The 13,823-nt window shown below is 39.1% G+C and overlaps 1 protein-coding gene across 1 annotated transcript; it reads left to right on the forward strand.

The window, feature by feature from the left end:
- Positions 1-367: 367 nt before the first annotated feature.
- Or6p1 (olfactory receptor family 6 subfamily P member 1) lies at positions 368-1,321 on the forward strand. The gene has a single exon (XM_070000067.1). The coding sequence runs from the start codon at positions 368-370 to the stop codon at positions 1,319-1,321; it is 954 nt and encodes a 317-aa protein (XP_069856168.1).
- The last annotated feature ends 12,502 nt before the right edge of the window (positions 1,322-13,823 follow it).

Consider the following 13,823-nt stretch of genomic DNA (forward strand, 5'->3'; position numbering starts at 1 on the left):
TTACAAGGCTTAGGAGTTTGTGGTGTTACTGAAGGAAGACACCATAGATGTAAAAATAAAAAACAACAATAATAAAAGCATCGAAATACTAAGTCTGGAAATGAAATCACTCAGTAAGTGTTTGTCAACTATCCACTTTAGTTATGGCTTGTTAGATATTGAGTACAATCTTCCCTGGAAATGGGAAATAAGACAGTATGGTGAGAGGAAAAAATGATATAATAACGATTGAAAATACAATGCGCCATTGAATAACTTCAGAAGTTATCATCTGTAAATGAATGTAAGTGGTTAGGTCCAACTGCTTTTCAAACTTCTTTTTTTTTCTTCTGGTTGCTTTTTCAGGCATTCAGGTGGACAGGAAATGATGAGAAATGTGACCCGGGATCGTGTGGATGAGTTCATCTTGGTGGGCTTCCCTACCTCAGCATCCCTCCAGCTGCTCCTTTTTGTCTTCTTTCTTGTGATTTATCTGTTGACATTGTTGGAGAATGTGCTCATCATCTCCACAATCTGGTTCACTTCAAGCCTTCATCGCCCCATGTATTTCTTCCTTGGCCATCTTTCCTTCCTGGAGCTCTGGTATATCAATGTTACCATTCCCCGGCTCTTGGGAGCCTTTCTTACCCAGGATGGTAGAATCTCCTTTGTAGGATGTATGGCCCAACTCTACTTCTTCATTGCCTTAGCCTGCACCGAATGCGTCCTGCTGGCAATGATGGCCTATGACCGCTACCTGGCTATCTGTGAACCCCTCCGTTACCCTACGCTCATGCCTTCTAGCCTGGCTACTCGCCTTGCTGCCGCCTCTTGGGGCAGTGGTTTCTTCAGTTCCATGATGAAGCTTCTTTTTATTTCCCGATTGTCCTACTGTGGCCCCAACATCATCAACCACTTTTTTTGTGATATTTCCCCACTACTCAACCTCACCTGCTCTGACAAGGAGCAGGCAGAGCTGGTGGACTTTCTCCTGGCTCTGGTGATGATTCTACTCCCTCTGGTGGCTGTGGTTTTATCATACGCTGCCATCATTGCAGCCATCCTGAAGATCCCTACCGCCCAGGGACGCCATAAAGCCTTTTCCACCTGCACTTCTCACCTAACAGTGGTTGTTATCTATTATTCCTCCACTCTCTTTACCTATGCGCGGCCCCGGGCCATGTACACCTTCAACCACAACAAAATAATTTCTGTGCTCTACACGGTCATTGTACCATTCCTCAACCCAGCCATATATTGCCTGAGAAACCAGGAGGTGAAGGATGCTTTCAGGAAGACATTGTTGGGAAGGTGCCACTACCCTAGAGATGTTCCAGACTGATGTACAACAGGTCCTAAACGGGAGATAATAAAAGTCTTGATAGGGCTTCATCCGGGAATCACAGAACAAGCTTACATGGAACCTCAGTGATCACTGAAGTTCTCTACATGTTCTCTGGGTACCTCCTGATATAAATGAAAGCTTATGAATTGTTGATTCACAAGCAGGGATTTCCAAGCTAAGATTAGACTAGCTACATGTGAATCTCCTGGGAAATTGTTTTTTTTTTTTTTTTTTTTTGGAGGTGTCCAGTTGTGGGGCCTGAACTCTGGGCCTGGGCGCTCAGCTCTTCAGCTCAAGGCTAGCGCTCTACCACTTGAGCCACAGCGCCACTTCTGGCTTTTTTTTTCTGCTTATGTGGTGCTGAGGAATTGAACCCAGGGCCTCAGGCATGCAAGACAAGTGCTCTACCACTGAGCCACTTCCCCAGCCCCCTCTCCTGGGAAATTGTTAAGATTAAAACTACACCAGGTGCCATACCTGTAATCCTAGCTACTCAAGAGGCTGAGATCTAAATAATCAAAGTTTGAAGCCAAAGTTTAAAGTCCATGGAACTTCATCAATTGGCAAAAAAAGCCAAGCTGGAGGAGTGGCTTAAGTAGTAGACTACTAGCCATGAGCAAGCAAATCAAGCAAGTTCAAGACCTCTGAATTTTATTTCTGGTACCAGAAATAAAAAAGCAAGATTCCCAAAAAATATATGGTGAATCTGAGATGTAGTCATGCTACAAATAACCCTTAAGACTTTAGGAATGCTAGTTTCACTCACAGTTTTGAGGTTCTCTGCTTTAAGCTAATCATATTAATTTATAAGTGAGAAAATGCTACTGTAGGAGTACAGGCTTATTGATCTATATGTCAAGACAAAATGATGCTGCAATTTCAAAGATTCATATTCTCAAATGTCACTTTCACAAGAAACTGCAAAAGTATATATTATACTCCAGAAATAAATTTAATATTATCTAATAAATAGATGACATAAAATTTGCTTCTTCAGCTATCCTATCTACAAAAGTTGTAATGGAGAATTCTTGGTACTCAGTCAGATAAACACCAACAGATACTGCTAAATGACCAATTCATCTCTCCTTATTGAATAGAAAGCTGATTGGCTTAATGGATGAAGACCATTTAGTAGTAGTCATCAGTGGGTTAGGAAACTTTTATACAGAATCTTCACCAGCATGATAAACAGCTTCCATTTCAAGTAGTTAGTACTGGGTCATGCCATTTGCCAAATATTTGAAATTTTTCCCTGGGCAAAAGATCGGAAAACACTTTAATGAGAGAGAAGATGAAAGAACAAGAAACAAGAAGAGACCTCTGGAGTGAGTAGGATGCCTTAGATTTGTCCCCTAAGTAGCATACATTCTACTAGAGCCCTTTGAGTGTTAGAAAGTTGCTTGAAGTTCTCAGATCTTTCTTTTCATATCCAGACTCTAGCCCCATTTACCCAAACTTCTGCACAGAGAACCAATTTCAATAGTTATGATTTCGATTCAGAACATATGAATGATTGAAATAAATATTAAATTGAACAAATCAGAATAAATACAGATAAAAGTCACAATAAAATCAGTGTATCTTTGCTTTTGCTAAGCCAGGCTGGGAAGGGATGAGGAGTTGGGAAGAATGGCCAGCCATAAAGGAAAATCTACTTGACCAAGAATCATTTTGGGTTTTCCAATACTTCAAATGGAATTACCAAAAAGGTCTGATACTAAATCAATACATGTGGCTCTGTTTCTTTCTCCCGTTTTGGAAGTCCTGGGGTCTGAAATCAAGGTCTAGTGCTTGATAGGCAGGTATCCTACTACTTGAACTACACTCTCCATCCCTGATCTTTAGGTTGGCTCTTATCTTTATAACAATTTCTAGATAATCTTAGCAACTTCTCTGAGTATGGTTCAGGCTATATTACATTCTCGTCTTCTTTCATAGAGTTATGGAAGGCATATGTGTGTGATTTAGAGTTCAGACTCTAAAACTAACAAGTTTTGGGTTGATCTTGGTGGCACCACTAACTATATGATCATCTCCATTTACATCTCTGTTCTCTATTTTCCCTCTTATAATTAAAATAATATCATTTAGCTCATATGAATGTTGTTAATATTGTATAAATAACATGTGTGAACAAAGAATTAACAAACTCTCAATGGATAAATTTGAACTAGTTTAATCTAGTTTAATCTCTTGAAAAACCTGATGAATGTTGTAGATAACACCTCTGATTGGTAAACATCCTTTTTCTGGGAAGATAATTATTTTAACTGCTCACTGAGAAATTGTAACCTCAACTACTTTGTTAACTTCGTTTATCTTTCTTAGAAACTCTGGATGCACATGAAATTGTTACGAGACATTGGTTCTTATGGGTTTAAAGTTTCCAAATCAGGGAAGACACTTAACTCTTTTATGTAAATCTTGTGTTCTCATACATAAGCTATGATTTTTTTTTTGGTTGCTTGTGGTGCTTGAACTTAGGGCCTGAGCATTGTTCCTGAGCTCTTTCACTCAAGGCTAGCACTCTACCACTTTGAATGACCATTTCACTTTTGGTTTTTGAGTGTTTAATTGGAAATGAGAGTCTCCCAGGGACTTTTCTGCCCAGACTGGCTTTGAACCATGATCTTCAGATCTCAGCCTTTTGAATAGCTAGGATTAAAGGCACAGATCAGTTGTGATTATGAATGACAATTTTTCCCACTTGCCTTTTACAAGACTCCCTACCCATAAGACAAACTTCTCAATGTTCTGCTGAGATGGTGTATCTTCTATCCTGTTTCCTGAAGCTACTTTGATGCCAAGCATGACCTTTGCCTTCAGCATATAACACAGCTCACAGTAAGCCATTCACCAAATGTTAAGCTTCATCCTCATCTTCATTTTCTAATGAATATCATTATATTCTTCTAACAGATATGCCTGTTCGAGTAACCATGTGTCAGCCTCATTCTTAAACTAAGATTGAAGGTTTCATATTATCATGTTAGGTTTAATTTTTAAATGGCATTGGTTTAATTTTTGTCATTCCTTCAGAATTATTCAAAGTATGTCTAGCTTTAAGTTGTCAATTTTTAACCATATTTAATGGAATATGTTTTTAGAGAAATATCATGCCCTTTCCAAATCTCATGTTTTGTCATTCTGCAAAATGTGATATTTACCATCTCTGTGCAGTTGTAATTCACAAGGATAGCCAGATAAAGGCGAGTTAATTCTCTCAGACAACATATATCTAATTCCAGTAGCTGTCTCTAGGTTTGTCTAATTTTATTTTAGCTGTGCTTCCCTTTCTTTTTATTTTATGTAATTTCATTTTGTTTTGGTATGTGTACCTGGTGCATGCCGCTTTTCTCAAGATAGAATTAACATGGGAAACACTAGCATGTAATCAAGTTAATTATGATTTTAAAAATAAAAGCAATGTCTTTTAACATTATGTCACTATGTAGCATAACTAAGAATGTTCCTGTATTTAAAATAAAAAATATATATGTCAACCATGATGGTGAATACCTCCAGTCCCAACACTCTGGAGGCAAAAGATTGAGAATCCAGAGTTGGAGACCAGCCTGAGAGAGAGAGAGAGAGAGAGAGAGAGAGAGAGAGAGAGAGAGAGAGAGAGAGAGAGAGAGAGAGAGAGAGAGAGAGAGAGAGAGAGAGACTTTATCTGAAGTATTCTTCCCCCTCTGTACTCTCCTAAGAAAAGAAATCATAATTATGTGATTTTTATTCAGAAGATATTTCATTAAAAAGCCTAGGCATGGTTACCTGACTGAACATTAGAATTATGAAATTCTAGAACAAAAGAAAAAATGAAGAGATTTTACTTTTTCACTTAACAATTACTCTATCTGCTATGGGTTAGTGGCTTATGCCTATAATCCTAGCTACTCAAGAGGCTGAGATATGAGGATCATGGTTTGAAGACAGCCCAGACAGGAAAGTCCCTGAGACTCTCATTTACAATTAACCACCCAAAACCCCCAAAGTGGAGCTATGACTCAAGTGGTGGAGTGCTAGCCTTGAAGAGGAAAAAAAATCTCAGAGGTAGTGCCAAGGCCCTGAATTCAAGCCTCAGGACTGGCAAATAAGAGTACATCGAGATTCTATCATGCCAGTCTGAATGTCTACCACCAAGAAAACAACAAAGTCTGGGAAGGATGTAGGAAATAGGAATTCTTTTTCTCTGACTATGGGAATATAAAATAGCCCAGCTACAAGATCAATAGAAAGCCCACCGATTGGGAGAAGATCTTTACTAGCCATACAACGGACAAGGGTCTCATATCTAAAATATACTTGGAACTCAAAAAATTAAACCACCCAACAACAAATCCTCAAAGAAACAACTGCCCAATAAATAAGTGGGCGAAAGACTTAAAGAGAAGCTTCTCTGAAGAAGAAACAAGGATGGCCAATAGACACATGAAGAAATGTTCAACATCCCTAGCCATAAAAGAAATGCAAATCAAAACAACATTGAGATATCACCTCACTCCAGTTAGAACAGCAAAAATCAAGAACTCTAACAACAACAGATGCTGGAGGGGATGTGGACAGAAAGGAACCTTACTTCATTGTTGGTGGGAATGTAAACTTGTTCAACCACTTTGGAAAGCAGTATGGAGGTTCCTCAGAAGACTTCACATAGATCTCCCCTATGATCCAGCAATCCCACTTTTGGGCATTTACCCAAATGTTTACAAACAAGACCACACTAAAGCTACCAGCACAACTATGTTTATTGCAGCATTATTTACCATAGCTAAGATATGGAACCAACCCAGATGCCCCTCAGTAGATGAATGGATCAAGAAAATGTGGTATATATACACAATGGAATTCTATGCCTCCATCAGAAAGAATGACATTTCCCCATTTGTTAGGAAATGGAAAGGTTTGGAAAAAATTATATTAAGTGAAGTAAGCCAGGCCCAAAGAAGCATAGGTCCCATGGTTTCCCTTATTTGCAACATCTAGTATAGGTATGAGTCAAGCGGAAAAGGTCAGATAATGTGATGTTAGGAAAATGAACCCTTAAATATGTATTTTAATGTTTTTTTTCTTTCATGCATGTGTTTCTAACGCATTTATAAGATTATTTCTTTGTTGCTTTGTATGTCCCTCCCCCACAGTGTAACCCCCGCTTTCACTATATTTGATGTCAGTATAACATGTGGAGGAGATGGGGACAAACAAGTCGTTTAAGGATTCAGGTGGACCTGTTGCAACAATGAGAAGTACAAAATGTCATGTCAAAACCAGCTTTACAATGTCGGTGTGGGGGGGGGGAGGGGGGTATAATTGGGTGGGGGGAGGGGGGTAAAATTGGGTGGGGGGAGGGGGGAGGCGGGGAAGGGAAGTGAAGGGTAAACAAAGGAGGAGGCTGCAATGCATGTATGCATTATCCTGCCCATGTAATTGTAGCCCCCCTGTACAGTATGTTCTCAAATAAAATAAAATACAATTAAAAAAATAAATAAATAAATAAATAAAATAGCCCAGCTACTGTGGACACTAATTGTATGGAGGTTCCTCAAAAAATTTTAAAGTAGAATTTGCGTATTATCAACTCTACCACTTCTATACATACCCAAAAGAATCAAAGTCAGCTTAGTACAGGAATAGTTACATACCATATTTATTACAGCGCTATTCATATTAACCAAAATATGGGATCAGCCATCAGTGGATGAATGGATAAAGAAAATATAGGACATAGGTATACAGTGAAGTTTGACTCAACCATACAGAATGAAATTATGTGGACAATGGGTGCAATCAGGGATTATCATTTTAGGTGAAATAAATCAGCCACCCCAAAACAAGTATCACATGCTCTATCTTATAAGTGGAATCTCAGGGAGGAAAAGAAGGGCATGGAAGATAAAGAGAGACTACTAGGGGTATAATAGAAGAGAAAGGGAAAGGAGAGGAGAAACGGGAGCAAGAAGAGTAATAGGATACATAGGAACAAAAGCATACATGTGGGAAAAGTCATGAAGAGAGTCATGATGACACAATTTATGCACTAATAAAGAAAAATATAGAAGTCCCATACCACAAGTACCATCTTTAGTTAAAATGAAGACTAGAATGATAACGAAACATACTTGGTGGAAAAGCCAGTTGCCACAAGCTGCTTAATCAGAAATGGTTGCATTATTTTAATTAAAGTATGTCAGAAATGTTTAAAATACTGAGAACTCTTTTTTTGGGGGGGGTCCGGTTGTGGGGCCTGAACTCTGGGCCTGGGTGCTATCCCTCAACTCTTCAGCTCAAAGCTAGCGCTCTACCATTTGAGCCACAGCGCCACTTCTTTTTCTGCTTATGTGGTGCTGAGGAATCGAACCCAGGGCCTCAAGCATGCAAGGCAAGAGCTCTACCACTGAGCCACCTTCCCAGCCCTGAGAACTCTTATGTGCATCAGCAAGTGTATTTCTCAGGAAATTAGAAATTAAACTTTTCTGATTATTCAATAGCTATGTACATATGACCATATAAGATGACGTTAAGTGAAATGAACTCCAAGACATAGACACAATAAGTTTCTCTTTGTTGTTGTTATTTTAAGGTACTGTTATTTTTTGTTTCTTTTATATGTTCTTCCCTCTATGGTATATCCCCTGTTGTCACTGTATTTGATTTTGGTACCCTGGTATTGTACATATGTTTATTTGAATTAGGGAAGGGAAGGGGAACAACAGAATGGTAAGACAAAGAACCAATGCAACAGTGATATACACAAGGCAATATTTTGGAAAGGATCTGTACAACTTTGGGGGTGGGGTGGGGGGAAGAAAGGATGAGAAAAATGAGGGAAGGGGTAAGAAGTGTAACAAGAAATGTACTTATTACCTTACTTACGAAACTGTAATCCCTCTGTATATCACTTCGGCAACAAAAAAGAAAAAAACTTTTCTGAATACCTTCTATTTTACTACAACCTACAAGTAATCACAAGTAAAAGTTTTCACTTATGTAGCAAGTAAACACCTTTACATATACAGCTTGGCATAACATAACACATAACCCAAGATAATCAAATTCCACTTCTCCAATTAATAAAAATACTGCTTAAGGTCATGTAAGTAGATGACTGGACCAGGATCCAAAGCTAGGAACTATAGCTCCCCAACTTTTGGTTTGGTGTTAGTATCTTTTAAAGATGGAAAGCATAATACTTAGAAAAGTTGGTGGGTAAGTGGTATATTCATCACAGTGTTAGATGAGAAGCTGTTTAGCTCAATGTTTTTCCAACTTGAAAGCAGCAAACTCTTTTGCATGACATGATATTTAACTGCATGTATCACTATTTCCTTCTATTAGGAGTCTGGATTAAACCTATAGAGTGTTAACCCTCTCTCCCCTTCACTGAGTCTGTTCAGGAAGTCAGAACCATATACCAGCAGTACGACTAAGGTTCTCCTTTGTGCCTTAAGGTCCCATTTCGCTCACTCACTTTTCCCCTATCCTCCCAGGATGCCCACAAGTCCTAGAAAAGCTGAAGGCTATATATCTTCAAAGGTCCCCTGTGGGAGGGAGGGAGTTGGCTTGTGCTCCTCCAGTCACTTGGAAGGAGGCAGAAGAAGCACAAATAGCTCTGTTTGGTGTCTTCCTCAAGCTTAGCAGAGACATGTACCAGACCTGTCCAGCAACTCTAGGCTGAGAACCATTGTCATCTCCACTGTTATGACTTCCTCTCTTCAGTGCAAGCTAGATCTCTACAACAAGGCTAGGAACGGAGTTGTATCTCTGAGAAAAATGGTGAGTTGGGGGACAAAAAGAACCTTCAGAGATTTACAAAAGAATAATTCATCCTGCTTTAAACTGCCATTTTGAAGCAGAGAATAATTAGAAGTCATTTTTACTGGCATTATTCCTCAGGATTTGTATTTCACAGATTTTAGAAAATGCTTTGTCTTTGTTTAGCCTGTGGTAAGAAATAGTACAAAGAAGTATATATGAAGAGAGGGAATTTAGCGCATAGAAAAATCATTTTAATTCAATAGAACTTTTTTCAGCACATGAAAGTGTGAGAGATCCCTAGGTGTTACCTGGCTTGTTAAGATTCTACCATGAGAGCAAACTCTAGATAAATAGACCCATGACTCTGAGAACTGCCTAGTGGCTCATTCACCTAAAGATGACTCTTGGCCTTACAAAGTACAGAATCCAAGGATATTCTGGTTGTTGTTGCTGTTGTTTTTTCAGTCATGGAGCTTGAACTCTGGGCCTGGGCACTGTCCCTGAGCTCTTCAACTCCAGGCAAGCACTCTACCACTTGAACCACAGCGCCACTTCTCCAAGGCTATTCTGATGAAAGCTACAAAAAGAACGTGGAAGTAAAAACAGATAGAATATATGACAGAAAATGCTGCAGAGTATGGGTCTGTGAGGATGTGTGCCAGGTTTGTGTCAAATATGGACCATAGCTGGCAAACGGGTTGATGGTTGTAAATGTTTTGATGGCTTATGACTCCTAAAAAGATAAAAGACAAGTTCAGAACTATTCATAATACCAAAGAGAGAGAAGGCAAGATCTTTTTTCCCATTGTATTGATTATTTAATGCACTATGTGATCCCATTTATCCTCAACTAGAAATCCTGAGAAACACTGCATAATAATGCTCAAAAGAAAACTGTCATTTTGCCTTTGATGGAAAGAAAAATATTTCAAACATTTGCTATGGTTTGAGAAACTATGAATGGTATAGAGAAATGGGGGGTATTGAATATAGATTTTTTTGCCCTATAGTTTTTAAATCCAAGTAACAGTAGAAACTTAGGTATAGAGAAGTTTACTGCATGAAGCTAGTTATTCTATCCAGACACCAACTTAGGGTTCATTGTGGTTACAGCCCTGAAACATAGCTGTTCCTATTAGACAGATGAAATCTAAAAAGACTAGGTTAAGTACAAATCATTATTCGGTCACATTTCACATGACCTGTGACTGACTTTGCAGACCAAAGATTGCCTAGAGCATGTTCCACACACCTGACCTGACAATTTTATAAACACCTCCGTTGTCAGGAGCACTTGGACTGCATAATGATGTTTCCTTTCCTCTCTTTTCCCTACAAATATAAAAAAAGCAGATCCTTCCACAGACCTGCCATTGTCCTCGCCTCTCCACTAATGAGCTGTGAGGAAGGCCATCTCCACCCTCCTGGGAAATCAGAGGGAAAGTCTCTCGGTTTTTTTCCATGGAAGGCTCAGGGCGGGATGCTATTCCTTTTCTGTGTTTTCAGAAAAATAAATCAAGCTTTACATCCTGCATGTATTTATCATAGCATTCTGATTTTGTTCCTCATGAAATGTTCCAGTTAAACTTAGATCACGTAAGAATTACCCCACTCATATAACATATCGAACTGAGAGGCTTCGAAGCAATGACCTGATAAGGTAGGAGGTGATAGGGAAAGTGGAGGACGAGTCGACCCCATCACTGACTTCCAACACTGCAAGCTGGGATCTTCTGAGAACTCAGTGGGACTTCACACAATACTTGAAAACAGGACATGAACTCAAAGATGTGGAAGCACTGGATTTCCCAAGAGGAAGCTTCCTAAACAGAGGTTTATTTTTGCAAGGTTTTTTTTTTTTTGGTTCCGGTCGTGGGGCCTGAACTCTGGGCCTGGGCGCTGTCCCTCAGCTCTTTAGTTCAAGGCTAGCGCTCTACCACTTGAGCCACAGTGCCACTTCCGGCTTCTTTCTTTTTGCTTATGTGGTGCTGAGGAATCGAACCCAGGGCTTCATGCATGCAAGGCAAGCGCTCTACCACTGAGCCAACTTCCCAGCCCTATTTTTGCAAGGTTTATATTCACAGATACTTAGTTTTCTGTCCTTACAAAGAATCAGACAAAGATTAAGTAAATGCTTCAGTCTGTGTGTTGGACACTGACAAATCCATAGGAGATTTAAGTCTTATGACCTGTCAGGTTCCCTGTTCTGCAGCTCCAAGACACTCTGTGTGTGTGTGGTGTGGGTGTGGGTGTGTGTGTGGTGTGGTGTGGTGTGTGTGTGTGTGTGTGTGTGTGTGTGTGTGTGTGTGTAAGACTTTTCATTCAGCTCTTTTGCTCATAGCTAGTGCTCTGCTATTTGACCGATACTTCCAGTCAAGGTTTGTGTTGGTTGTTTTGAGATTGAGTCACACAGACTTCTCTTTCTGGGCTGGCATCAAACTATGATTCTCCATAGCTCAGCCCCTTAAGTAGGCATAAGCCACCAGAAGAAAACCCTTTACTGTTTTTTAGTGATGTGTGTATATGTGGGTGTGCGTGCGTGTGCGCGTGTGTGTGTATGTGTGTGTGTGTGTGTGTGTGTGTGTGTGTAATTTGTAATTATACCATCAGATGTACTATCAATTGTGAAAGTCAATGAATTACATCTTTTTAAAGAAAAACTATAATGTAAGGATCGCATTAGTAATTCTGTTGAAATAAAGCTCCAAATTAAGGTGATTTACCTTTTCTTTTGTGCTGGTGCTGAGACCTAAACTCAGGGCCTAGCTGCTATTCCTGAGCTTTCTTGCTCAAAGCTGGCACTCTACCACTTGAACCACAGATCTACTTCCAGATATTAACTTGGAGATAAGTCTCATGGACTATCCTGCCTGGGCTGGCTTTGAACCACAATCCTCAAATCGCAGCTTCCTGAGTATTTAGGATTGCAGGCGTGAGCAACCAATGCCTGACTGATTTGTACTTCTTAAGCTAACATGAATTAGGATATAGAGGGAATTAACTTGAATTCTGTGCATAAATGGAGATTAAAACTTGCAAGAAACTAATAAGACTACTCTGTCAATATAGATATTTAATGTGGGGGAAATCACTTCATCATTCTAGGATTCTTTAATCTAGTTGTAAAAGAAGCTTAAATTAAGATACCATTGATTTTGTAACACTATTTTAAGTTACAGTTTCTTTTATTTAATTTAGTGAATAAAGTGATTTATTAAATTTCCACACATGCAAACAATGCACTTTGACCATATCCATCCAATATATTCCTCCTTCATTCCCACCCTCCACACATTTTTTAAGATACTTTTTAAATTGTTGTCCCTTTGTATTTTCATACACGTGTGGAATGATATTGTGGTCCTGGAATCTTTCTCAGAATCTTGACTCCCATTTTTGGTACTTTAATCCTTCACTCCTTAGAGCTTTCACTTTCATTCAGAGTACTGCTGAAACCATTTTCTAAGGTATAATTTAAGGCTCAGATTGTTAAAATCTATATTTAACTCATAGATCATCCTCTTTTGTCTCCTAGGTGATAAGCAGTAAGTTTGACTAGAGTATTCTATGTTAATTCTATTGTGCAATGGACAGTGTGGCCTTCGGATAAATAATAAATATTAAATATCCCTGGGTCAATCAGGCACCCTGATATTTGTCTTATCTGAATCCCTGGTTGTGGAGGTCAGCTGTAATAACCAGGTGAGGCGCAGATGTGCTTTCCTGGCGTCTGTCATGGAAGGTACAGACAGGCATTCATTCCTCACAGGCTCCGCAGGACATAGGTCCTAAGCATGTCCACAGGAGTGAAGGCTGTTGCCTGCTAGAGGCTCATTTTATTTTCTTCCTCACACAACTGACAGATGGGCTGTCCCAACAGTCTTGAGTACTCCTAGGATGTGACTCAGACGATTCAACCCTGGAGATTGTGAACTTACACACCCCCTTACTATATCCACATGACCAGTGACTCTTAGTAGCTTATTTATCCATGTCCCCATGTATCAAAACACAGAAATGATATGCATATGATTATATGAACATAATGTGCATGTACTTAACTAGATAACTTAGAGAAATAAAAAAAGCGATCTGCCTCACTTCTTTGTCTGTTTTACTTGACTACTAAAAGTCTCAAAACTAAAGTCCTTGTGCAAATGATAAAAACATTAGGTGAGATGACTCACTTTAATATTCTATGGTTCCTTTTTCTTTTTGTCCCCTTACTTTTGTGCTAAAACACCTGTGATCTGTATCTGCATTCATTCCTACATCTGTTAGATGAGAGGAAAGGATTAATGATTGCATAGTTTCACTGAAAATATTCCCAGTTTATTTGCTAATTATAACTCTGAAAATTAAACAGAATGCTTTTTTTTAATCAATCATGATTTTGAAGCATGTACTTTGAGAATGACTTTCAGCTTGGGTGCTGAAAATATTGCACTATTTCCTAGAGTCATTCTTAGATCTGTAGCTTCACGCTAGAGTTCTTTGAGGAGCCCCTGGAGATGGCTCCAGGAAGAGGAAACATTAAAGTATAATCCTGTACCTCTATAGACCGTAAAAATACATTCAGGCACTAAGTCCAAGAATACAGATCTCAAGATTGTGTCCTATTTCGGTGGATCAAAAAAGTGCCTCTGAAATATTTAGTGCCATGTCTTTCCTCAGAGGAGAGGGATATGTTAATATGTTTGTGAAAGATACAGTAAAAAGAGAACCAGAATGGAGACTGGGC

Source organism: Dipodomys merriami, unplaced genomic scaffold (genome assembly GCF_024711535.1).
Source record: "Dipodomys merriami isolate MVZ:Mamm:240054 unplaced genomic scaffold, mDipMer1.0.p SCAF_56, whole genome shotgun sequence".
Lineage (NCBI taxonomy): Eukaryota > Metazoa > Chordata > Mammalia > Rodentia > Heteromyidae > Dipodomys > Dipodomys merriami.

Excerpts from the sequence above, each read along its gene's own strand:
- Or6p1 (XM_070000067.1), top strand. The coding sequence starts at position 368 with ATGAGAAATGTGACCCGGGATCGTGTGGATGAGTTCATCTTGGTGGGC.